Source organism: Oryzias latipes, chromosome 19 (assembly GCF_053564925.1).
Source record: "Oryzias latipes strain Hd-rR chromosome 19, Olatipes_Hd-rR_3.1".
NCBI lineage: Eukaryota > Metazoa > Chordata > Actinopteri > Beloniformes > Adrianichthyidae > Oryzias > Oryzias latipes.
The window spans coordinates 21,927,392-21,954,125 of NC_136255.1; the positions used below are offsets into that span (position 1 = coordinate 21,927,392).

The following is a 26,734-nucleotide window of genomic DNA, read 5'->3' on the forward strand; positions in this document are numbered from 1 at the left end:
AAACTCTTGCCAATACACACCCCTAGTACGTTGTAATGTCTAGCTTAATGTTTAGTGTTGCTTTTTCACATCCTTTTTCCTAAAATGGCCTTTGGTGACCAACCGTTCAATCCACAGCTGAAGATATACACAAATCTGGCTGACGCAGGAAATAAATCGCCATCGGTCAAGACAGTTTGACGAAACTGTCAGCAGAAGCTCAATTCATTTTAAAGAAGGAGGTAAAATTACCCAACTTGTGACATGGGTGGTTCTTTAAACCCAAGTTGTGTACTCGTTTTTCAATAAAACGTTTGCTATTTATATCTCATCTCTCATTCCTTGACAAAACCCGTGACAAATGCAAATGTTTTTGCATGTACGCATTTGTTTTTGCTGTTTTTTTGTCTAACCGGATGACAGTTCACACAGAACTTAAACTTCATTTTTGGTAGCATTACCTTTAGAAAAATAACTGAAATCAATCACTTCCTGTAACCATGAATGAGCTTTTTACCCCTCTCAACTGGAATTAAGACCACTCTTCTTTTGAAAATGCTCCAAGTCTTTTCTACTCAAGAGATCGGAACTTATTGCTGGCCATTTCAAAACACTCCAGTGGTTTTTTGTAACAACTTCTGAGAGCTTTTGGAAGTGGTCATTGTCCTGCTGGAAGACCCTAGACCTCTGGTGGAGATGCAGTTTTCTAACATTGGCAACTACTGTGTGCCCCAAAATTTCACGACATCATTCCCACAGTCGAAGCATCGAGTGCCAGAAGCAGCAAAGCAACCACAAATCATCTTTGAATCTCCAGCATATTTGACGATATGGAGAGCGCTTGTCTTTAAAGTTTTTTTTTTTAAAACAATACTATGACGTCACGTACTTTTTTCTCATTTCACAGTACGCTTTCCCAAGAGGACTATAGGTTTACCGAAAAACTCTGTTTTTATTCCTGTTTGTATCAGCATTGGTGGCTCCCTGGGTCATCCTGGAGTCTCTTTTTATTGAGATGGTGACAGATAGCGCGAGTTGACACAGTAGTAGCCGATCTGTGTTTGCAGATCAGCTTGAATTGTTGTACATTTTCAAATGTTGCTCCTGAATGCAAGTCCAGGAGGGTTAGCTACAGAGACGAGAAGCCTCTTGATGAGTTTTTGCTCAGTGGATACAGAAACATAAAGCTCTTTAGAAATGGACTTGTGGCCTTGAAATTGTTTATATTTTCCTACAATAATTATTGCAGTATCTCACGGTTCTTTACGGTTGCTTTTTCTACATTCCTATAATGACACAATTCAAAGGCAGAGGATTACATTTTTCCATTTTAACTACTTGGATTAACATGGTCCTGCAACAGACTGGGACCTGTCCAGGGTGTCCCAAACCTTCGCCAACGAGTGACCGGGATGGGCTCCGGCAGCCCTGAGACCCCAAAATGGACAAATGGATTAGAGAATGAATGAATGAATGAATGAATGAATGAATGAATGAATGAATGAATGAATGAATGAATGAATGAATGAATGAATGACACATTCCCTGTTTCTTGCCACAGGTGTAAATCAATACACATTTAAGGGGCATGACACGCTTGAAAATCACTTAGTTCTTACAATCTTGACAAAGTGCAAATAATTTTGTCTAGTCTGCTTTTGGGTTGTAAATTTTGTCAGGTTTGACTTTTCTCTTGTTTTTAGTGTTCTAGTACAAACAAACATGGAAAAACCCAAGCTTTTGCACTTTGAACCATTTCTGACAGGGTTACAGTTACTCAGAGAATTGCAAGGGTGCCATTTATTTTTGGCAATGACTAAGTATTTGATGCAACTTTGAAAGTGCAACTCTTAATATGTGAACAAAAGGCCCATAAGAGTATACATGCATCCCTTTATCTCAAGGTACCAAAAACATATGGAATCTCTAGCAATCTATTAATAAGCTGGTATTAGGCTCAAATATAAACATAACAAGTGAATTTACTGTAAATCATAACAAGAGAAGATGTGAACAGCTACAGAAACAGAAAGTGGATCTCAGCATAGAAAGCTCAAAAGCAAAGAATTGCATTAGAAAAGTCCTATTTCCATGAGTAACATCTACGAGTTGCAGTGTTAAGAAATGTCAATGTGCCCTCCCTTCGGTTCCCCCCACAGGTAGCTCTGGGGAGGTCAGCTCTTATCCTCCTTATCCGTGGCATTTCAATCTTTTGTCTTTTCCTTTCTTGGTCCCCAATCAGCAGCAGAGCATCATTACCTCACCTCAACCAAAATCATTCAACCGTAACAGGAACACCTTTCACAATTTACTCTGAAAATAATTAATATTTCATATCCAATTAATACTGAACATTCAGCTGTGCGAAACTACGTAAATGCAAGGACATGCACTTTGTGGTTTCTGAGAAGCTCTCAATGATTGTTGTCGGCAAACTAATTTTCTGAATTACACGGAGACTGTTATAGCTTTGTTACAGACGAATTTCCGGGAAAAATAACCCAAGTAGAAAATACACCTGGAATAAATGTTTTTTAAAACTAATAATATCCACAATTATAGACTTTACACTAGAAAGCAAATAATTTGATGTTCAAAAGCCAGTGGCTGGACCACTGTCGTTATTAACCCAAACACTACTGAGAGTCTCATTTAAACTCATTTATTTCAAGTCGTAATGTGAGACAGATGTCTAAGTGGTCCCCAGTGCAGAGGCTGTTTACAAGCGTCTAAATTAAATGGACACAGTAAAGATGAATTTATCTGTCAGGAAAGGCAAAAACACTGAAACTGAAATTTTAGCACAAACTAAATATGACGGCACAGGCGCATTTTAAACCTCACATCGCTTACCTGCAGGATATATTTATATTTATCCATAAATAGTGTAAAAAAAGCCTTAAAGATTAAATAAGACCCCTTAAACACCACTTAATACAAAAGACTATAGAATAATAATAAATTAACAAATCTGACTGTAATATTAGACACTTGGGATTTTTTTGGTGGGAGGAAGGCTCCCTCCCACCTGTCTTCAAACAGGAGGTATCCAAACAAATCTGCCACCCACTGAATATAAATTACACTTTTTAGTACACAATCAATTCCATCCCACAACACACTCATGCACACAGGTGGGCACACCCACACATAATGAATGAAGGGAGTGGTCGCCATTGATCCTTTGGCCCCTCCCCCAACCCTTGTGGAAGAAGACAAACGCTAGTGCAGGGGGTGGTGATGGTGTTCGGGGGGAAGGGGCTCCTTAGGTCGGGGGGCCCGATGTTCACACGGTGGGAGAGGAATCTCTAATGAAATCCCATCTGAGCTAAAAGGTGTTCAAGCCCCCAGGGCAAGCTGGAATTGGGTTCCCACCATTGTGTATCTGGTCATTCTGTATTTCCACCATCACCATCATGTTGGTCGTGGTACACCATTTGTCCTTTTTACGGACACCCCCTTCTATGGTGGGGAGGAGGGGTCATCTCTGGTCCTTCTATGCCTGGCTGGTGAACTGCATGGGGGGCAGGCACCTCTAAGTGTCCCCTAAACCTTGGCTCACACTGCATCCAGTCCGGTCCAGCCTCTACGGTCTGGTCTCTCCGGCACCGCATCCGTTTCGCTGGTTTCAAATTTGGGCTGGATGCTGGAGCGAGCTGGAGCACTTTTTTGAATTTGGGGCAAATGGAACAACCTAAACCGGAAATCATGCAAACGAGTGTAAAGTGCATCTGGTACTTTTGGTGCTGTACTCGCTATGTTTTCACCCATTGAAACATTAGGTCATTTCCACGTAACCATTGTATGAAGAGGAGTAACGCAGAAAAAGAAGTGTTGTCAATATAATCACAGTGGAATGAGGGTTTGTTTACTAGTACTTCCTATATAAATTGCAGGTTATCACTTCAACCTACATGAGTTTACAGTCTCCGGAGGCCTGCAGCAGAGCCTGTGGCTGCAGCAGGACTGCAGCCATCTGTAACCGATGTGAGTCCTCTGCTGTGTGTGAGCCTAGGGTGGGCCTAGGGTTAGGACCCCTAGGTGGTGGCAGCTCTCTTGTCTGGGGCTGCTGAGGTCTAAGGATTTGGACATTAGAGGCACATAATCTCCCTGGGTTGGGGCCCTTCGTGATGTTCGCTCTGATCCTGTCTGGGTGGTTGGTATCAGGTTGTCAGGGGAGGGTAAATGTCCTCATGTGCTGTAGATAAAGGAGGCCCTAGCTACATGAGCTGTTGGGCTGACCAGTGCTATAGGGGGGCCACAGCTCCCACCTTCTCTTCCCCATTAAATAGCATCATCATACATTCTTATAAACACGCACTCACCTGAACACATCTGTCTACTAATTTCTCCACACAGATATTTCTTATGAGTGCAGATATGCTTGATGTATTGTTTGTGCGATGTTGCACACACTTGAACTGACTTGTACAAGTAGTCTGAACTGTCCTATGTGTGGATTTGCTAAATGTGTATGTGCAAGTTTGTGCACCGATTATGTGAACCCTATTTGTATTTGTACACATGTGAGAAGTTGTGCACATGTGACTGTCTATATGTGTGGTTGTGTACATAAGGGACAGCTTAGATGTGTGGTTGTGCACAAAAACCCAGTCGTTCTGTGAGCATTTACTTATGACATTGACAACACTAAGCCTCCAGTGACCTTCATCGTGTATTTCCATGTTTTCTTTCGCCTTCATCTCTGCTAGTTTTGTTTTTCTGCACTCTACTCTTCTCTGTACCTCCTCTAATTTCTCCTATCCATGCTTTTTTTACACTTCTCCTTAAATGTAAATAATTTGCCTCTTTTTCCGTCTGGTTCAGAACTAAAAAGTTAGAAAGTAAATTAAATTAAATTAAACTATTATATAAAATAAAAAAACACACAATGCAAAGGCAAAAGGGGTTCATACAAATATACAGCTGATTTTTAAGAAGGGATGTAACCCCAGCTATAAAAACAAAATCCATCCAACACAACAGGCTTTTAGATTCTGTTTGTTTGCTTAACTGCTGTAAAAAAAGAAAAAAATTAATAAAGTCAAATAAATAAGGTTGTGGTTCATTGCTTCTTTATGTGCTTTTAATTTGGTTTTAAAGAGTAATTAATTGATTCGATTGCTTAATTAATACCGGAGCTGCTATTCTGTTAACTGCTTGTTCCACCTGACATTTTAAATAAAGATTACTTGAAAATTTTACAACATTTTCATCATAAACCTTTTCTAAAAATTCTATATTTAAATGTATAGAGAAGAAAAAAGCAGTCAGTATTTGCATGTTACAATAAATATATGATAAAACACATAAAAAAGAAGTTAAAAATGAAATGTTTCTATTGGAGTTTTTCATTTGCCACGGATAAAAGTAGAATTAAAAAATACTGCATATATAACAAAAGGCAAACTGTAATGCTATAGCACCCAAGACAGAACAAAGAGTCCCTAAAGGCTACCTGGGGTTCTGGGTAAAGGTTACTGACAAGGAACTTGACCTTAAACATATTCCTGTAAAAAGTAGGACACCCAGAACTTCCCAGAGCAGAAAGATTTAGTCATTATTTGGCACATATTATACCTCTGTGTGATATAGTATAAGTTTAAACGTATTAATATTTATTTAATAAAAAACTTTTGATGACAACTGACCCTTAAAGGAAAGGAATTTTATACAATGTCTTCACTAAACACAAGAAAAGAAGTAGATTTTGATCTGACAAAAAGTTTAACGTTTTATTTTCATAAAATGAGAAAACAGTTTAATAAGTATTAATTACCGTTTTAGTTTTAGACTTATATAATGTGATCTGACAATATTTTGTTTCATTTGTTTTAGATGTCAAATTGAATAAAAAGAGTTTATTTTTTCAACATTTATTTAACCAAATGGCTTTTTTTGGACAGCTGAATGAATGCAGGATTTAGATGGAAAAAGCAGAGAAATATAATGTGTGCATCCAGCTTTCTGCAATTTCACATTTTATTCTTTAAATAGATTCACAGTCATAGCTGTTATGATTTTGTTTATTTCCATTTATAAATTGGAGGGCATAAAATGATGATCAATGTCATTCGCAAAGAGGAAATTAATTGTGAAAGCTTTATTAGTCAACTGCAAGTCAGCAGGCTGAACCAAATGAAAAATCCTGCTGTTGAGAATCAGAGCAACCAGCAGAATGGGGGATTCAGTGGAAAAAGATGGAAATCGTGGCTGCTTTTTAAGCAACCGGACACCATACAGTGCAGTTTAGATTAAGAGCAGTCAAAAAAATTTGCATACATTTGCCCTCTACCTCCTTTTCCTGCGCATATTTTTCAAGCAGCTTTTATGATTTCTGCTGCCCATCATCTCATCCTTGACCCTTTTTCATTTCCCTCTCTGCAGAGCCAATCTTCTGTTCCAACACTGAATATTAATGATTATTATCATTTCTCATTACATGTTCCACTTTCTTTAAACTTCTTTCCCGAGAGCAACTGAAACTTAAAACCAATTATTAATTAAATTCATATTTATTGAAAGAACTTTGTATTTGACAATTTAAGAAAAAAAATCAAAAATTGCAGCATAAGTACACATTTTAACAGTAATCAATAAGTTCTTAAGAACCAGGGATTCCCACCTTGTAACTCCTGGCCAATGACTGAAGAGATCTTTAGTCACGTGTTTTTGTTTTTACAAGCTTTGGCTCGGAACAGGATGGTCGGATGGACGGCAATTTGAATACAGACCAAACGAAGGTTTAGAACTAGACCTGGAGCAAATACTGAATACACACTAAAACAGGGGTCGGGAACCTATGGCTCGCGAGCCATATATGGCTCTTTTGATGGTCACATGTGGCTCGCAGACAAATCTTTAATTATACTTTTTTTTTTTCATTAGACCAGTCCTTCTCGGGCGCGATGCGATGCCAGAGGCGCGCAGTAGTAGCAGTGCTTAGAGAGAGAAATCTGCGCCAGCGCTATCAGTTACTATTATCTATAATTTCACAGAGTTTGTACCAGCCGGAAACCTGTGAATTGACGTGCCTAAAACTACGCGCTCCCGTCTCTGAGAAAGAGCGCGCAGATGCGGGGACGGGATGTGTGAGGAAGAAAACAGAGGGTGGGGCTGAGGTGTTGTGGGGACCGGCAGCAGGTGAATCGCGCAGGGATTGTAAAAACGTAAAACCCGCTGCCCGTCACTCACTGTGGCGTGTGAGTGTGTGTTTGGCTCCACGTCTGCATGTGAGCAGTCTTTGTCACATCTAAAGAACATTCAGACCTACGATCCCGTTTAAAGTCTCAACGCCTGCATGAAGCAGAAACTCACCACGTATCAACCAGACTAGACCATCAGCAAAACTACCACGAGAAATACTCATCATTTATTAGAAACAGCATAACAATGTTATTAAAAAGAATCCACAGACTTATTGTACTTTAAAAATGTTGAAATTAAATCAAATGCACACATTCATTTGTATTTTTAGTTTTAAACATATTGTCGTGGACTGAGTTTAACTTGGCTGTCGGGCCGCGTTAAAAGTTCTGGAGTTCATTGAACGCGTCAAGCAGAGATCTGATTGGCCCTCAGTTCTGTCGCTCAGCCTGTTGTTAGGTAGTTTGGACCAATGGAGTTCAGCTATGGGCCAAATAAGGGAAATGGGAGGGCTGGAGTGGGAGCAGGTGAATATAAAGTTGGGAGAAGCGCTCTCGTGTCGGCGGGAGAGATTCAGGAGTTGCTGAATTAATTGAAGGGCGTTTGTTGCGGTCTGCAGTAATCGGAATAAAGAACTTTAAAAGAGGTTAAGTCTCCGTGCCTCAGTGTGGGGAAGGGACACTACATTATTGTATGGCTCTTTCGAAATTACATTTCAAAATATGTGGCATTTATGGCTCTCTTGGCCAAAAAGGTTCCCGACCCCTGCACTAAAAGATCCACTCTGGTCATCTTTTGAAAGTAAAAGCCTTTCCAGCAGTCTTTTAATCATGATTAACCTGTTTTAGGCTGAAATTCAACTAAATATGACTGGTCTTTTGGGAGAATGTCATTGCGGAGCGGCTGCAAATTATTAGAGACGTACCTCTGAGTAGTGGGCGGGACTGTTGCCAAAGAGCAACCCGGCCGCCCTTTCCCATACCCAGCATATTTTCGACATCACAAGTACCGTAAATTCCGGACTACAAAGCGCACCCGATTACAAGCCGCACCCACCCATTTTTACGTGTTTAATTAATTTTATACATACACAAGCCGCGTCAGAGTACTAGCCGCGCATGTGTTAGGCGATATTGTCATCCTGACAGATCACGGCCAGCATCCCAGAGTGAGTGCAGTTCATTAGTATGTTGTGGGTGTAGCCAGCTTTGCCTCTGACCCATGCATTTGAGTGTATCGACATCTGTCAAACAGCATGGACCTCTATTCTGTTCACAAGTTCCTCAGTTATGGTGTTTTTATTTCATTCTTTTTTTTTTTTTTTTTACTTATTGACAATCTAGGTATCATACATAAAATTACAAACAGTAACCATATAATCAACATTACATCCCTCAGTTATGATGAGGAAATTTACATCCGCGATTCCACATTTCCCATGAGTCTTAGGGGCTAAAGGCGGGGCCAACGCCCGGCTCGCCATACTGTTGTATGTGTTTAAGAATGAGCAAGTATCAGCAGTGCATGGAGGGGTGAACGGGAAAAGCTCTCCTTCCGCTTGTGTCGCGGCAGCGTTATGGGAGTAACAGGGCTGGTTAAAAAACACACCGGTAAAATACAGCAGCGGCGACTGAAAAGCGCGCGCCTCAGCGTGATACGCGCGCCTCAGTGCGGCGCGTGCGTCAGAATTCAGAAGCCTCTGCGCTCCGCGGACGCCTCTGCGCTCTGCTCCCGCCCCGCGCGCTCCTTGTCTCCCCTTCCTATCGACTCCGACACCTCTGGGCAGGGCGGCTTCAAGGAGAAGCACTTCGTCCCCATTGCGCCGGTGGACCGAGCAAATCATGTCTGTGCAAAGCAATCGGACTTAATACTGTACGTTTTGTGTATGAGGGGCGGATGCGTTGTTACGTGTGGGAGCCATCAGACTGCCATCGGCCCCGCAGCTCTATAAGAGCAGCAGGAGAAGATGTCTCCAGCTCACACGGAGGCTGTGAGCTTTTCAAAGCAAAATTCCGCTTTTACGGTTTCCTTAGAAACTGTAAATGGAGTGTAAATTCACTCCATGCGCTGTTCTCTCCGTCACGCAGCAAACCGGCTTTTCCAAACCCGTTGTTGATGGTGGACTTTTTTACGCTGCTTTTAACGATTGCTTTTAAGTTGAAAGCTTCATCATATTGTAGCGGCGATCACGTGCACGTTGGGTCTAATGGCCCCAAAGGATTCTGGGATGCGGCCGGGCATGCGTGTTTCGTTTTGTTGAACCATGACTGAAGTGTCTAAGACCTGAAGCCAAGTCCATGCTGTTTGGCTGCCAAGAGGTGTGTTGAAAAGAAATGCCTTGTGCTTGGAGTTGGATAGAGAGTTCAAACTATTCACAGAGTTCAAAAGTACATACACGGCGGCTGTCAATGAAATCCATAAATTAGCCGCGTCACTGAAAAAGCCGCAAGGCTGTAAGCGCAGGAAAAAAGTAGCGGCTTGTAGTCTGGAAATTACGGTAAGCTCTTTTTCAAATGGCATTTTTTCGCCTGCCCCTGATTCACACCTACTTGAATAAAGAAATACTTTGACGGGCAATTTTGAGCTTAATTTTCTTAATATATCTCCTCCATCAAAAAAAAAAAACAAAAAAAAAAAAAACGCACCAAAACATGTTAAATATACCAAAAACCCAATTTTCATTGGATTGAGTCTTTAAAGAAACAAGCTTTAAAGGAGGGTTAGTTAGGAAAATCTGTGAGGAACAGGGGATGACTGCACGAAAGTGAAACAGCGACGAATAAGGAAGTTGGAGCACAAAGGTGATGTCAAAGACTTTCTATCAGCAAATAGCTAATATGAATATAAATAAATATTTGAGGAAAACAAGACAATGCCAGGAGCCTTGCATACTGGGGAGGGGACATACATGAATGAAAATTTGGTTTAGTAATGAAGCGGTTTTGTAGCAGTGGAGATGCATTAAGCTGGAGAGCAGAGGGGTCCCTTATTTCCGTAGAAAATCAACACAAAATATTATTTAGAACTAAAAGTAACAGGAGATTTCCAGAGAAAGTGGAAAATATAGAAATAGAAGATAAAACTTTATGAAGCCAACATAAAAAAAGCAGTATACAAATACATTTAAGCTTTTTTTCCAACTAAAAGGGCATTTTTATTAGTTGTTTTTTAAGATTTGGGTAAAAATTTTCTATGAACAGATTACTGATCTGTTTTACCTGTGTAAAAAAAAAAAAAACGTCAACTACAATAATCAGATTTAACTGCCAGTAATTCTGGTAGAGACAACAGTCGAGAGATAGAGGAAAACCCATAATGCATCAGCCGAAAAATCGTGCTAGACATTAAAAAGGGATTCCAGAGTTTCTAAAACACATTTTGTTGGTCAAAAGGGTTTTAAGTGCTGCTTTGTTTTGGCAATTTTGGGCTCTGGCAGCACAGATGTCTTGTTTTCGGATTCTACGTGGCAGGAGTTTATAAAAAAAATTATTGACAAAAAAATTTCACCTGAACTGGAAATACAGTTTCAATAAAATTTTCTGTTTTGAAGATGTAAAGCTGAGGTTGCTATACAAACAAAAATAAAAAGCAAAACATCGGAGAGCGCTGACAGATGATGGGAGCTGCTGAAGGGAAAATGGAATGCATTTGCTCTATTTGTCACTTCAGGAGTCTTAACCACTCAAAGTGCTTTTTGCACAACAAGCTGCATTAACCTATTCACTCCGCATTTTCTTAGCCTATGCAGTTTTTCAGTAAGAGTCTGCAAAGTGCTGAAGGCAGATCCGTATTCAGAAAGAGGCTGGGCCTGAAATGAAGTGAGGCTTCTGCAGTGGACTGACCCAGACTTTTCCATCAAAGTTACTCAAATGCATTTAAAAGAAGAAAGACATCATAAACATCCCTAAAACTGTCAATTATAACATCATGCTTTGTGAAATTTAAACTTAACCCAACTAAAAAATTTACAACAACAAATTAATTTATAGTTTAGCCTCAAGTACAAAAGGGGTTTATACAAATATACCCACAGTTTGCGCAAAGAGTACATAAGAAAAGATTATTTGTAAAAGTTAATTCTATCTAAAGCAAGAAGTTCTCGGTTTGTGTCTTTTTGCTAAAGCTGTTGAACAGAACAAATACTAAATAAATAAACCGACATGTGAAGATGGATGTTCTTCTGACTTACTTCTCTGCGTCGAGATGCCCAGCAGGTTTGTTTGATCTTCCACACCACAGCAGCCACCAGCAGCAGTGAAAGAAAGCAGCTGCAGGGAAAGACAGTAAAAAGCATAAAGCACAATGAAAAAACAAAACCTTTTTTAATATATAGATGTTCAAGTACTTCTGATTCTGGTACTGGTATTCTACATTTTTTAAACTTGTTTTTAGAAAGATATTCATCCAGAGTGAATTTTTAGATAACTAATAATCTAAAGCAAAGTCAATAAAGCACATTATGTAATTATTTATATTAACGCATAACAGTTTGGCCAATTCTTTACATCTTTTTGACCACAAAAAACAAAAAAACGTGTGGAGTAGCAGCCTCTCATTTAAAAAAGCCCAATGTTCTCAAAAGCTGATACAGGAAGGACGTATGTTTCAAAGTTTTCCTCTTACTATTGAAAACATCAAATTAGATGATTTTAGAAGGTAGCGCAATAATATTTGAATATTTTGGCCATTACTTCGATTAATAACCCAAAAGCGCAATCGTTAGTCAAGGGATTCTAAGAGAGGTCCAGGCACGGTCGAGACAGAAAATATGACTGATTGAGAGCTTCCACTTCATTATCCCTCTGACAGATGAAAATGTAAGGATGATTATGTGCTAAAGAGACTGTCGGGGCTTTATTAGAAGAGCTGCTCAAGGCTCCTGGTGTACGGTTTGGAAAAATAGCACTGCGTTAGATTTAAACCAACATCTTTCTGAATGTGTCTGATGAAGAAACAACAAAAGCTTTAGTCAATATGAAGACTTTAATTACAATTAAAGAAATTGTTGCCAACGTATTTAAAATGGGGCAGCTGTGGAGCAGCGGTAGGGCGGTCAGCCCATGATCGTATTATTGCTGGTTCGATTCCCGCCTTGCACGTCCATGAGTCGATGTGTCCTCGGGCAAGACACTGAACCCCACCTTGCCTCTGGTGGTACGTTGGTGCCAGTGTTCAGCAGCAGAGCCGCCACCAGTGTGTGAATGTGTGTGTGAATGTGTATGTAACTGAGTGAATGGGTCTGTGACTGTTAAAAGCTTTGGTTCTTGTAGGTAGAAGAGCACTATACAAGTATACGCCATTTCCCATTTAAAAAATCTCCTAAATAATTGTTATTAATGCATTTGGTGAAGAAACTTGGATAAGTGAGCGGAATAAATCCATTAAAACATGACCCAGAAGACACTCTTTAAATGTTAAATGTAAAATAGGAAGAATACCACAAAAAAAGGTACTATGTGACTTTTAAAAGTTTTGCATTATGTCCCAAATAAATATTACATTTGAGTGATTCTCAAAAAGATTTAACTAGAATATGATTCAGTCTTTTAAAAGCTAATTCATACAGCATTTCCCCCCCCAAAAAAACAACAACAAAAGGTTATGTCGAGAAAAGGAAAATTACTGGTGTGAAAAAAGTGGTAAATGAAACAAAACAAAAAAAAAATATTTTCTTTACCCTTCCTATCCACCTTTCAGGAAGCTCTAGAAACCCTGTGGGGTGATTTGACATTTTGTCATCAGGCTGATTATGTTTCCTGCAGGCTCATCCCCCCCATATCTCCCTAAACATATGCACGCAGGCACAAACAACAGCGCTTGTTAGTGCATTCAGTCTAGAGTTTATGGGTCAGTGAGAACCGGACAACAAGGATGCAAACAAAGACTAAACAGAACGAGAAAAACCTGCTGAGCTTCTGTCAGGGAAAAGTATTCAACGGTTGCCAGCGCCATAGGTTTTGGTGTGGTGTGATTACAAAAATGTTCAGATTTTTCAGGCCAAAAACTTGGATGATGATTTATAATGTCTTCAAATACACAAACGTAAACCTGTTTGTGTGCGGTTGGTTTGTTGAAAATGAGAAAGACAAAAAGGGAAAACCTGGACCCTCACAAAGAAAAAGTAGACTTTCAATGTTTCATTTTTGTAGAGGCTCAACTTTTGCTAATCCGCTGTAAGATGATCGCTTGGAGAGATTATACTCTTGTTACACTTTGTTTTTCTTCACGTGCGGTAAGATGGACAGGTGCCCTGGGCCAAACCGCTCTGCGTTCCCCTTTGTGACGTTGATTTTAGCACAAAAATTACTCTGAGCCGTGACCTTTCTAAACCCAATGAACCCATGTAGATCTAGCAAAGTCAGTTTTGGGTAGCAAAACTCATCTTTTTAATTCCCTTCACAATTTTAAGATCCTTTCCTTAATTTTTATAGGGAAAAAAACTGATGTAGACCTGTGCTGTGGTTAGCCTCAACCACATAAACTCATTACAAGGGAAAGCATGTATTTTGCAAGATTAAGGCTGTAATGAATATGTGAACGCACGGATAAACATGATCTGTTCCCGAAAAATTCAACCTGAATATTTATGACGTCTGAGATCGCGGATTTGCGATCTTTATATGAATATAGTAGCACATACACATCATGCCATATAATTATCACTCTAAAACTGCAGAATAATGTAGGATTTTAAGTATATAAAGTAAAAACTGTATTTGCTACTGTCTCAGAAAATATATAATTATTCAAAGTAAAATGTCAGGAAAGTTTCTCATTTTCAAAGTAAAACTATCAAATGTTTTTTAAAGTTGAATTTAAAAAAAAAATCAGACTTAAGTTCAGCTTCTGAATTAACCCAATTTTATTAAAAATATTAAATATTGAAAATGGAATTAATAATATTACAAAAACAATGAAATTATGTGATGTCACAAGACAGAAAGCATGGCAGATAAGCCGTCCTGGAATGTGTCTGCAAAGAAAAACATCTGAAATATTTTAGTTTAGATGTAAAGACTATGAGTGTTTTCTACTTATTACAAAGAATTTTAGAGGTGTTGCTGTGTCTTCATTTACTCTTTTTTTGTCATCTATCTACTGGAACTGTAGTCAGCAAAACTTTGAGGATGGAAAAACTGTGGAGAACATTTTCTGGATTTGTTGTAAATCAGTGTTTGCTAAATGAATTTCTGTTGTGTATTTCTGGGAACTTAAGTCAAAGTAAACAAACAGACACCTAATAAGCTTAACTAGCAGAGTAAATAAACATGCTCTACTTTCAGCAGCTCCACTGTAGTGGACAATTTGCCTCCATTTAACCTAATAATTCCTAAAAATGAGAACATCCTGGTAAAAAAATGTGCATTAATACACCTGAAAAACCCGTCATTTCCCTGACTGGACTGGGCTTTCTTTTTTTGCCAACTATGTTGTTGCTGGAAAATAATGGCTTGCAATATTTTATCGGCCAGCGACCATTTATAAAATGCAAATTCTTGTTGCCACAGAAAACTTCGGTTTCCAGATTAGACCCTATTCTAAACTAGAACACGCATTTATGAAAGTCATCACTTCGAAAACAACACTTATGCTAACATCTTGTCAAAAAGTGAACTTAGTTACAGTAAACAGCATGTACACAGATTTTATCACCCTTTATATTTAGCAGGGATAGGTGCACGTTGAAAAAATGCTGATTAAACCTTTGAGTGTAATTTTTTTTTCTAAAGGTTTAATTGACTCATTCAAAGCGCTTTAATGATGAAAGACTTCCGCCGCCGCTCTGGGGAATTCTTCATCATTAGGAGTCCTCATACTGTGATCGCCCCCCACTTTCTATATAGATGGTATGTGAAGGGAAATATCCACCAGCTAGAGGCTGTTAATTTACCGTTTGAAAAAGAAAATTGCTGCCTTGACGAGAGAAAAAGCGGACTCAGGTAACTCAATATGGCCTGAGAGAAAAGTGCGGAGCATGAAGAGATGGTGGATGATGTTTCTTGGCTGATGACGTACTTGAAAAGCTCAAACATCAGCCTGTATCTTCGGGCTCATGAAGCTAAAGCTTACCTGAAAAACGTCACAAAGAACTGAACAAGGTCCATGATGCTGTTGTGTTGGGAGAACGCAATCTATGCGGGAAAAGGAGACAAAAAGTAGATATGTTAAATGTCATATGTTAAAATACGTAAATGACGCACAAATCACCAATGAATTGCATATAAACTGCCCAATAATCACACACTGTTCATGTTCTACGTTGATTTACGTGTTCTTTGCGTGGTTTATTCGTACTTCTTCCGTGGTTTTAACGTGGTTCATTCATGATACATCTGTTAAAATTTAAATTTTCAAGACCACAACTTTTCTCACTTTTTCCACGTAAATTTGCTAATTTTCATCCATGCAAAATGGGAAAAATTGTGACATGGCGTTTAGAAACATTCTGTGCTGTGAATGAACTTTCCCAGTTTTTGTGACATCATGGGGGGGGGGGATTATGTGATTGATGTGGCATCTACAAGTAAACATTATGAAGTGAGCAGGTCTGAAAGGTCACTGAATTACTGGAGGCTCTGCAACTTTGAAAGCAAATGTCTGTTTGGATGTAGTGAAACCAGACAAAAACAAGGTAGAATCTTTATCTTAGAGACAACAAAGTTCATTCGGTCAAATATAAAAAAAACTATTTATTATTGATTAAATTTCAATTGTTGTCTTCTGAATCCATATGGACACCTATGGAGTTTTTCTAAATTTATTTGGCATTAGGATTATACTTTACGACTTCTAAAGATTTAGCATACCGGTATTTAATTTGAAAAAAGGCACTTTTATTTTACTCTACCAGCAAGAATCAAAATGCATTCTGGGGGAATTAAAAAATGTTTAATGGCAGTACATTAAACAGAGAGGCAGACATCTTATTTGAATAACTTTTTGTTCAAAACAAATGAGCTTAAAAGGATGAGATCAAAGGCAACCTTTTGACTTCTGAATTGAAGCCAATTAAAAATGAAAGTAGGAGTCAGGCTAGTTCAGCAAGTTAACATTACATGGTTCCAAACACAAGCAAGATGGTACGCATTTATAGAGCTGTGACGTGTGGGATTTTTGATCACCGCGGTGATCAAGCAGCAAGAGTCGATTAAACCCCCACCCACCCGGCCGAACGCCAAACACAAAATCCCCCGGTGGCCACGTCGCAAATAAATACAATTAATAATTACAGCGCAGTATTCTTTATAACAGTAACAACTAACTAACTAACTAGTGAACTAAATATATAGGTGTTGTAGAATGAGTATGTGTGTCAGCGTGCTGCATGAGAAGGAGGAAGCAGCGCGTGCAGCGCAAGAGTGAGTGAGAGCGCGCACAAGTGTTGGGGATGCGTGTTCATGTTTGTTGTTATGGAGTGAAGGAGAACAGTAATAAAAGGTTTCCCCCAGAAGAACAGTGATTGATTCTTTATTAAACCGCTCTGGAGTAGAGCTGTGACGGTGTGGGATTTTTGATCACCGTGGTGATGAAGCAGCAGGAGTCGCGGTGTTGGGACTGTTGCTGCACCCCACACACGCACACAAAATCCTCCGGCAGGCGGCGGCGCGCACACAAGAACGCATGCTGCTTGAGATGTAAATGAATATGATGGAAATTCCCCCAGGAGCCCTTGAAGTTTGAACACAGGACTGATAGAAAAAGTAAATTATTAGCAAAGATGAATGTGTTTTTTTTATAGTTAAAATCACGCAACATACACAGAACTTTAAAAAAAATAAAAAATAAAATAAGGTGATGAGATGATCACCGCGGTGATGACTCGTCAGCAATTCCCCGACCTACCAAAAGTCTTCGACTGTTGACGCAATTAACATAGTTTCAACGGGCTCTACTTTCCTCAGCTTCAGAATCCATTGGAATGACATTAACACAGAGTAAATGTTTGAAGAGTTGCTGTCATTCAAAGATTTTTCTAAACTGGAGCTAAAGCTCAAATGTTAAAGGGTTAAACAACGTTCACAATAAGAAGCACAATAAATGCCCTTTAAAAAAAGCCAAAAATAAATAAAGTGAAAGCATGTTATGATCAAATATTTTTTTATTATTAATGTACACCAAAAGAACTTTGCAGGAGAAAAATGTGCTTACAGTTTTGTTTCTGGAAAAATGTATCAACCAACAACTTCTCATATCATTAGATTAACACTTAACATGTAGTCAGCCAGTGGGATCCCACTTCTTTTGGCTTACTGGCCTATTAGTGCCGTGATGTCGATATGGCCAGTGAGTAATGGGTCAGAGCCACGTTTCGTCTTCATTAAAGAGAAAAATTACACAGGAGCCTGGCAGCTGAGTTATATAGGATATGTCACATGACTGTGAAAAGTCATTATCTGCCATATCTGCTTTGAAGCCATTTTACCCTGAAAGCATTTAGACACACAAACAAAAATCCTCTACAGCGGTGTTGAGCCCATGAAAGGCAACAATCTGGGATAAAAAAAAATGCACAAATTATGCTTTTAGAGGTATCATATTTGCTGATCTGAATGCTGAATTTAAACAAGGGTTAAAGTGATGATTTAAAAAAAAAAAACAGGTGAGGCACAGATTTATTAGTGCTGGAATTTGCAAACCAGGAAGCCATGAAAGAGCTCCTGCACCCATGTTGGGGGTTGATCCATACGGGTGCTGTCCGGGCCTGTGGAGGGTCGTATAGAGGAGTGGCTGGGGAGCACAGGTGTGTCTTGCAGTTCTCCTGGGGCTTTCTATGGCCATGTCAAGAGACTTCATGAAAATTGTTGTGCGAGTGGAAAGTGAATGGTGAAGTATTTGGAAAGCTATTGTAAGTTTCACGACCTTATGACGTATGTGTGATACTTTAGCCCCACTCTAATTGTTAGTTAAGTGCGAGTACTTGCCCCCTACTGCCCCCTGTGTAAATGCTGCACATATGGGGTGTGCATGTGATGTGTAGCACCGTAAGATGCCCACACAAACTACACTTTTATCGTCCCATTTCTTTATTTCTAAAGCTGCGTTCACACAGGGCACGTGTTTTTGAACACACAAAACGCGTTTTACTGAACCTGCTTTTAGACCACGGTGTTCACACTGGACAAGCAGGGAGGGGCCTGTTCTTCTTCCTTTGCTACTGTTAACTAGCACATGTCTGCCACCTACAGTTGTTAGGGGCGACAGTGGCTCAGGTGGTTGAGCGGGTCGTCCAATGATCAAAGGGTTGGCGATTCGATCCCCGCTCCCACCAGCCAAAATGTCGTTGTGTCCTTGGGCAAGACACTTCACCCTCCTTGCCTCCAGTGTGGCTCCACTGGTGTGTGAATGAGCATGTATGATCCCAGTGATGGTCAAAGGGGCCGTAGGCGCGAAATGGCAGCCACGCCTCTGTCAGTCCGCCCCAGGGCAGCTGTGGCTACAACCGTAGCTTACCATCACCAAGTATGAATGAGGAGTGAATGAATAATGGACACAATGTAAGCGCTTTGGGTGTCTTGAAAAGCGCAGATAAATCCAATCCATTATTATTATTATTATTACAGTTGGAAGAGGGTTGGTGAGAAATGTCAAAGTGATGTAAATCTGGTGAATCTTGCTCCAGGCTCTTTTTTTTTTTTTTTTCACAGCTCTATTCTGATATATGAAAGACTAGGTGTCATAACTCTGGCTGGGCACAAACCCTAATTATTAACTTCTCCTTCATGATCAATTTTCAAGCGCTTGCCACTTCAGTGAATTAAAAGAGTTGGACAAAGTTCAACCTGGTTTAAATTTCAAAGGACGCCCATCTGTTACACAAAGACCTAAAACGATCGTATAAACTTGCGCAGCCGTGTGTAAACGCAAGAATTCTGAACGTAGAAGCCTGAAACGAGCGTTTACGCGCATTTATATTGACTTTCCATTGAAAGTGATTGCTGGAACGCGTGTGACAGAGGGCAGTGTGGATGTAACTTCACACGTATGTAACTCCACACGTACAGGTGGATACACCACGGCAGTTGTGACTAAGGATTGAAGAAGCCATTAGAGAAGTGTATGTTTAGGATCATAATTTTTTAGTGTAGTGACGCCCTACATTGAAAACTCCATTAGCTTCAAACTTTGCCCACCTTTGACTTTTTGCTAACCTTATTAAGTCCAAAATGAGAGTCGCTGATCTGAAAAGAGATGCCCGCTGACATGGCTAACGTGACTCAAAAGGCACTGATGCTTTGCTGGCTTTTTTAATAAATGGCACTGTTCTGTTATTTTTTTTTTCTACAGAACAGTCTTTCACATGATATAAGCTCAAAGCAAATGTGTGGGGATAATCTAATTTCAATTCATCCATCAACGGCATCATTTTGAGAGCGTTCCTCTGTTGGAACTAGACTGTTGTTGCCCAAAGCAGTGCCTCGGATTGCAATTACACCAACAGATGATGATGTCACAGAAAGATCTCACCTTCAGATCGCTTTTTTTTACCATCTTAATTCACATTTAAATACCCATTTCTGTGCTCCAGCTTTAAATACAAAGGCTCGTGAGTGCATTCTCAAGTTCGGCATTATCTCATCTGATCTCTGGGCTTAACATAATGAAGGCCAGTAAGAAAGGGAGAGTATCCTGTTACAGAAGCTATCTGCTTTTACAGCTCAGGCTCAGTCCATAATAAGTAAGTGACTGTTGGGTGGAAATCTAATAGAGAACTATTACTGGGCCACCACCACAGATGGACTAACCCCAAAGATGTTATTACCCCAAGGTGCCCCCCCCATCAAGCACATAAAATAATGGGACAAAATGGGAAAATCAATACCTGGGGTGTGGCTTGATTAGCAGAATGGATACTTTGCAGTAAAAGTGTTCAGTGGATACCTTTTCCAACCCATAATACCAGAGGAAACTCAAAGTTGTTCCTAAAATTAAGCTTGTTGTTTCCAGTCTTATAATATTCCTGGATTTAGATTGAGTGATTGACCGAACGTGGCGAGGCTTCCGTTTTCATTCCAAGACGTAATGTGACCCTACGCATTACTTCCACAGCTGTTTGGTTGTTGAATGTAGATTTCCACCCATTGCTTTCCAGTTAACGCAGTTGTTGCTAGGCTACCGAGTAAACTTCAAAGGAGAATCCCTTTTCTGTGTGCTACACCTTCAGTTCAGTTTTGATGTATTTTTGGCACAGTAATGTAAGAGTAGAAGTCACTTTAGAGAACATTTACGTTTTATTATGAAATGTTCTTTCATTTTATTCAATGTAACAAGTCTCCAACTGGTGCATTATGGTTTGGAGAACTTTTCCATTCTAACTTTGAAACAGCAAAGAGCTCACAAGCCCAGATGCAAACAGACATACCCAAATTAATGAAAACTCTCGACCTCAACAGCTTCAGATAATTAAGTTGATTATTTTTGGCTCATTTGTTAAATTGGATTTTCTTTCCCCAATAAGGTTCATTGTATTCAAATTATTGAAAATCTTCAACTAAAACTGTTTCAAAAAGTTGAACTCTGTTCACTGTGTTCTCCAATTCCTGCTGATGAAAGTCCTTACCTGGATCTTGATCGGCCAGGAGAAGTTGCTGACGTACACATAGAAGGTAATGTTGGGGTTGCTTCTGAAGGTGAATTTCTCACAGGAGAAACTGTCTCTGTATTCTTTTATGTTGGTTTTGGACACAATGTGCACCTCCTCACCAGAGATGGTTCCAGCTGTTGGAGGGAAAACATTTTTGTTTTTTTAGCATGATGTCATGTGGTGGAAAAAATTGGGATGGAGTTGATGTAAACATATGCTTTTTACTCATTTTGCACCCCCTGTTTGTGTGCAAATGTTGTCTTAGACAATGCAAACTGATAATTATCATTATATAATGTACAAAATAAATGGTCAAATAAACAAACACCTGTTTTGGTTAACTCATGCTCAGTAAATGTGAACATTCTCATTTCAGAGTCACTAATACGACAGCATTAGTCCTTAATATCTGGCCCAAGGAAAGGTCTTTTTTTTGGACTGAAGTGATTTTAAAATAGGCCGTTTTGAATCAGTCCTAATGTAGCGAGTCGTTCCTCACTCTCCCCTCAGTCAGTGGGTATTGCAGCATTGGCATTCCAAACCACAGCTCTGAAACAAAAGCAGTGAAAATGACAGCTTGAGCGTGGCTACGTGCGTGTGTTTATCTTAATTGAAATCACCCCTTCTCTCTCCCGCACCTTAAGGCGCTTCATGCTCTTGTCGATTGTGAAGAAGCTCCCCATTCCTTCTGAGACACAATATCTTTGTGCAGAAAGGAGGTGGGGGCATCTTCAAATATTAATGAAGGCGCCGTGCTGAAAAGGTTAGGGGGCTGGAAGGGGGCACGTGAGGTTAACCTGTTTTAGTGCCTGGAAAATGTCAGTGTTGTGGGGACGGAGTAAAGTGCTAACTGATTTGAGTGGAAGGGAGGACAGAAGACAAACAGTGGCACTAGATGACTGCAGTGTCCTTGGGTGTCTTCCCTGAGGGAAGCTGTAATATCCACTCAACAGTGACACACTATAAAGAGAGGCTGCAACGTTGCTTCTGTCGCCTTCGAGATCAACTATCTAAATGAGTGCATTACATTCAGAAGAAAGTCCTCCATGTTTGAAACCTAATTTCTAAAACATAATCTGAAGTGTCACTTGGGCCATGTTACAGTCTTATTTTCTTCTTTTTTTAACTCTAATATTTTTATTTTTGTAATAAACAATTATTCATCTTCTAATCCGTTTGTTCCCTTTTGGGGTCACGGGGCTGCTGGAGCCTATCCCGGTCACTTGCGGGCAAAGGCAGGGGACACCCTGGACACGTCACCAGTCTGTCGCAGGGTCACAATCACACACTCATGCACACTCACATCTATGGACAATTTAGAGTGACCAATGAAGATATGAAGCATGTTAATTGGTTGTGTTTTTTATTACAAACTGCTCCAGTTTGTCCTAACTGTTGAGGATTAAGTTCATCTTCATCGTCTTTAAAATATCTGCAGCTGCTTTAAACTTTATTTGAACATTAGAACCATGTCTGAATTTCCTCACCACTCACTAAAAATGACGCCGGGATTTTTTTAAAGCAATTCAGACACCATGACGTCACCGATTTCCCAAAGTAAAAACCTATTAAGTATGAACATTATACCAAAACTATTCATGTGCTCTGTTGATGAAAACTTGGATGGTATATCATTTTTTTGACATGAAAAATTGTTCAATGCAATGCATTCTGGTCTACATTCGCCAATCTAGTTAGCATCGATGCACAATAGTTTTTCACTGACACTTCTGGAAAATGTCTAGACGCGGAATTTTGGAATTGTCGATTCAGACAGCCCTACAAAATGCCAAACATCCCATATTGTGCACTAAGTGCACACACAGACACAGCCTGGATTTTGTGTAGGAACCATAATGATAGATTATAGATTTTCCCTAAACCTATAACTATCAAAGTGGAAGCTTTGATAAAAAAATTGGACGCCAGTTTGGGCGTATGACAGATAAATGCTAAAAGAAAAAAATAGATCACTAAGACTGTTTTGGTCTAAATATAATAATAAACATGAATCTACCAGTAAGCAACTTTTTTGGCAAAATCCTCGTAACATTAGACAGCTGGTTGCTGAATATTCTGCATTAGTATTAATACGGTGTGTGAGGACAACTGTCATAGTAAATCCATATTTGGAGTAAAGACTCCTAGTTTTTTCTGTTAATGAAGCTTTCGTTTTTCTTTTCCTTGAAAAAAAACTTTCCAAATATGTTATTTTTTTGGTTAACTTTGCTAGCTTGGGGGTTTTAATTTAGTGGTCAGTGCAGCTGCTTTAAGAAATTAGCAGATGTATTTTTGAAATGAGTCAGAGCGACTTTATATTCGTCAAGAATAAGTTGGAGAGAATCCAGTGGGGAGAATCCAGCAGTTTTCCACAAAAAAAAAAAAACTATTTAGTATCAGATTATACATAAAATGGATCAAATGTTGGTTGTTTTTTTTTCTCTCTGCAGCTTGTCCCACTGGGGAGCTAGACCATTTACCCAAGATAATGGAATAACATCCGTCTTAACTTAACCAAAACTTTTTCACCAATGAAATACATTTACCTTTAACTGTTAGCTAAATGAACGTGTCAATTCCAGGTACAGTGGTCCTTTGCCTAACGTGGTTCACTTTCACGGTCTTGCTGTTTGGCAGGTTTTTTGGTGCATTTTTCTTCTTTGTTTTTTTTCCAGCTTATTGTATTCTGCGTCCTGATTGGCTGTTGATCTTGTCAGCCAATCTCCTCCGTGTCGTGTCTCCAGTACGTGCGTTCAGTTTGCCAAATTTACATAATTCTTTGATTTCTTTGTTTTCAGTCTATAATACTGGACTCATTTTATTGAATCGGTTGCATTTTGAGAGGTTAGAGGAAAGACAAAAGTATGTAAATGTTCATGTATGTCTAAGAAAAGTGTATGGCGAGGAGTTTTACAGCCTAAAAATATCTATAATAATTGAAAAAAATGAAGCTGACTACAGTACGTTGCAGATTTCGTCCATCGCGGAACATTGCTAACACCATAAATAGTGAACCATTCTAATAAGGACAATTAAAGTAGAAATGTAGCAATTTAGGAGTGAGGAAATAAAGGTGCGACGTTGACGTACCTGTCGACCCCACTGACCACGTGATGTTGAGGTTGAAATTGTTCGATGCGTTGATGGACATGTCCAGGTTCTTGTTTGCCTTCAGAACACAAACAGACAGCAAGGTCAGTGTGGCTGAGATTAAGAGCACACAAACGGAATCAGATTACATCACAAAAAAGAAAAGTTATCATGTAAGGATGCATTTAAAACCACATAATCCTCATAACACATTACCTATCAGGGATTATGCAGCCGAGCCATAATAGAGGTTACCTGTTCAGGTGAGGCCATGAAATTAATGGCAGTGTAGTGATTATCATCTTCTTGGATGAGGCTGAACGTGAACTGGTAGTCGATCAACAAATTGTCTACAAGAACAATCAGACAGAAGGGAATAAGATCAAAAAGATCATTTATTCTGTGCACAATAAAGAAATCGCACGCTGAACTGCCAGCTGCTGTTTAATTACTACTATTAGAACAAAAACAATCCAAAAAAGACAATTTCATTCAAAACCAGAAGAAAAATGACTCCATCCACAAATGTTAAGGTTAAACACATTGAGCCAATTACCTGTAGTACATTATAAATGCACATACGTCAATGACCTGCTCCATATCCTTATCACTTATTCACAGAGTAGACTTTTAATCCCCTAAAAGCGTTTTAAGAATCAGGTTTTCCGCACCTTTCTAACAACTGGAGTCACTTTCTCTTTACCCTGAAGACATTAATTGCATTTTATTAGATTACACAACATTTGGTTAATTTAAAAAAAAATAAGATGTGTTCTTTACATATTAAAGGATAAATCTTTAAAAGAAAACCTTTTTTTTAAAGAAATTTAAACCCATTAGGCATTGTTCTTGAGGCAAATCAAACATTTCCTTTTTTCTTCTTCTTGCATTTAATGTTTATTCATTTTTTTAGTTGGGAAAGAAATTGAACTTCACTTTAAAACCCTTTTATTCATGATTCAGGGTTCATAACATTCTATTAGGATTCATGTTTTATGATTTAAAGCAGCTGTGTGAGCCCTTTTATTCGTAAACAGACCAAAGATGACTTTGGAGGTTTTTATGGTCCAGAAATGAGATTTTATCATTTGCGTATTATATAAAATTCATCTTTGTTAGATTGGGAATAAGGTTTTATAGTGGCAGAGCAAATCGTACAGAAATTTTCCTTTCATAATCTATGACTTCTGTAAAAGTTTAAAAAGGAGTCCTGTTGAGAACAGGCAGAGCACTAGAGGTATTAATGGCACACAACTGCAGCAGGGGAGACATTAGTGAGCTGGAAATTACCATGAATGGGGAGAACTCACAAGTTCACACTGTGATGAGGCTTTCAAACGTCACCATAAGAGCTTTCTTCAAACCCCTGTTCAACCTTTCAGGCTGTGGGGAGTGTCATTTTTACAATGCCGCGAAACAAAGCTCAAGAAGCTTTAGTGATGTCCAGAGGTTAAAACAAGCTGCATGCTTTTTCCTTTGCAGCCATGCCCTCAGTGAGCTGTCCGTTAGGCTCTGGCATTTCAAACGGGAACAAAACCTTGGCAAGGCCCCTGTTGTCAGAGCTTAAAGGCAGATAACAAATCACCAAGTACTGTAACACCATGAAGGACGCCACACTTTATCGGGAAAGCACCAGAATGTACAGTACACTCGAAAAACAGAGGCACACTTCTGCTCCCACTTGGCACTGGGCTGTCGGCTTTATACATTTTCCATTTACTTTACAAGTCAAACTATCATTTTGTCAACTTTCAACACGCATTAATGAGTAGGTGCGTGAATGAGTGAGGAGACAAGTGGAGGTTTTCACTCCTCCGTCTCCTTGATTAGCTCGATCACTCATTCCCTCTGATGCACTTGACATTTTCGCGACAAGTCACTCTGTCACTGAACAAGCGCCCCTGGTGCCAAAGTGCTAAGATGCTCCATCTGCCCTGAGCAGAGAACTGAAAGGGGAGAAGTGGAACAGAGGAGGGGGAAAAAAAAACAAGAAAAACAGAGCGAGAATAGCCCAAAAATGATCGTAAGCATCTGGACGTGTGTGAACATATGGGGCGACACTTCATAAAAAGAAAGGAATAAAAATCGGTCCAGTACGGATTTACTCACAGTAACAGGTTCCTCTCAGTGGATTGCCAAGGTAACGGTTTTCTGAGTCACATCTGCAGTGAAGGAAACCAAGACAGAACAAGATGAGGATGAGTGCTAACAAACAGCAAAATGCCTGCTGCGAACACGGAGTGCCAGCACATTAGCTCCAGCTGTTGCTGTCACATGCAGGAAATCACACTTTGTCAAAGTAAATTAGATTTTTACCAAACTTTTGGGTACCAGAGCAGCAAAACTGCCTTTAAATAAAGTCTTTTACATGAACACAGACAACGGTGTGTGACATTCAAGCGCAAAAAGGCCACAGAACTCTATTAAATAACAGTTCATTCATTTTTATTGTGGATTCACAGATTTTCACCCATTTCTGAGGCCTGGATTTATCTGAACGGACTTTCTTTGCTTGTTCTGTTATTTGTAAAAAGGCTGGAAAGTGCAACTCAATGCAGTTAGCAGTCAGTCAGTCACATGGTCAGCGTTTGTAGAAAACCTGCAAGCTGCTTTGGATATCTGCTAAATGTAATTATATATATTTCATATGTTATTGTGTGAAAATGTGATCAAATGCACAAACGAATAAACCGTCTCTGGCTCTGACTCAAACTTTAGGGTGATGGAGTCTTTGCACTTTATATTTTGGTTCATTTATTAAAGATGACTTGGTTATTTCCTACTTAATAGAGCTACTCTTCCTTGCTTGGGTGCATTTAAATTAGCAAAATAAAACCTGAATCAGAGCCGCTTGTATACAAGACTTCAGGTTTGCTGGATGTCTTTGCAATAGCAAGAAGAGATTACTGGCTGATAACAGCTCAGACCTCCATGCAC

At 39.4% G+C, this 26,734-nt stretch overlaps 1 protein-coding gene across 1 annotated transcript in view; it reads right to left on the reverse strand.

The window, feature by feature from the left end:
* atrnl1b (attractin-like 1b) overlaps window positions 1-26,734 on the reverse strand; it is a 78,277-nt gene that overhangs the window by 15,959 nt on the left and 35,584 nt on the right. Inside the window, exons 21-26 of the mRNA XM_023949279.2 lie at window positions 25,907-25,959; window positions 24,053-24,147; window positions 23,798-23,876; window positions 20,684-20,841; window positions 15,196-15,257; window positions 11,315-11,393 (exon numbers count right to left, since the gene is read on the reverse strand). Of these exons, the coding sequence (XP_023805047.1) occupies window positions 11,315-11,393; window positions 15,196-15,257; window positions 20,684-20,841; window positions 23,798-23,876; window positions 24,053-24,147; window positions 25,907-25,959 (526 nt within the window). The remainder of the gene's footprint in view (window positions 1-11,314; window positions 11,394-15,195; window positions 15,258-20,683; window positions 20,842-23,797; window positions 23,877-24,052; window positions 24,148-25,906; window positions 25,960-26,734) is intronic.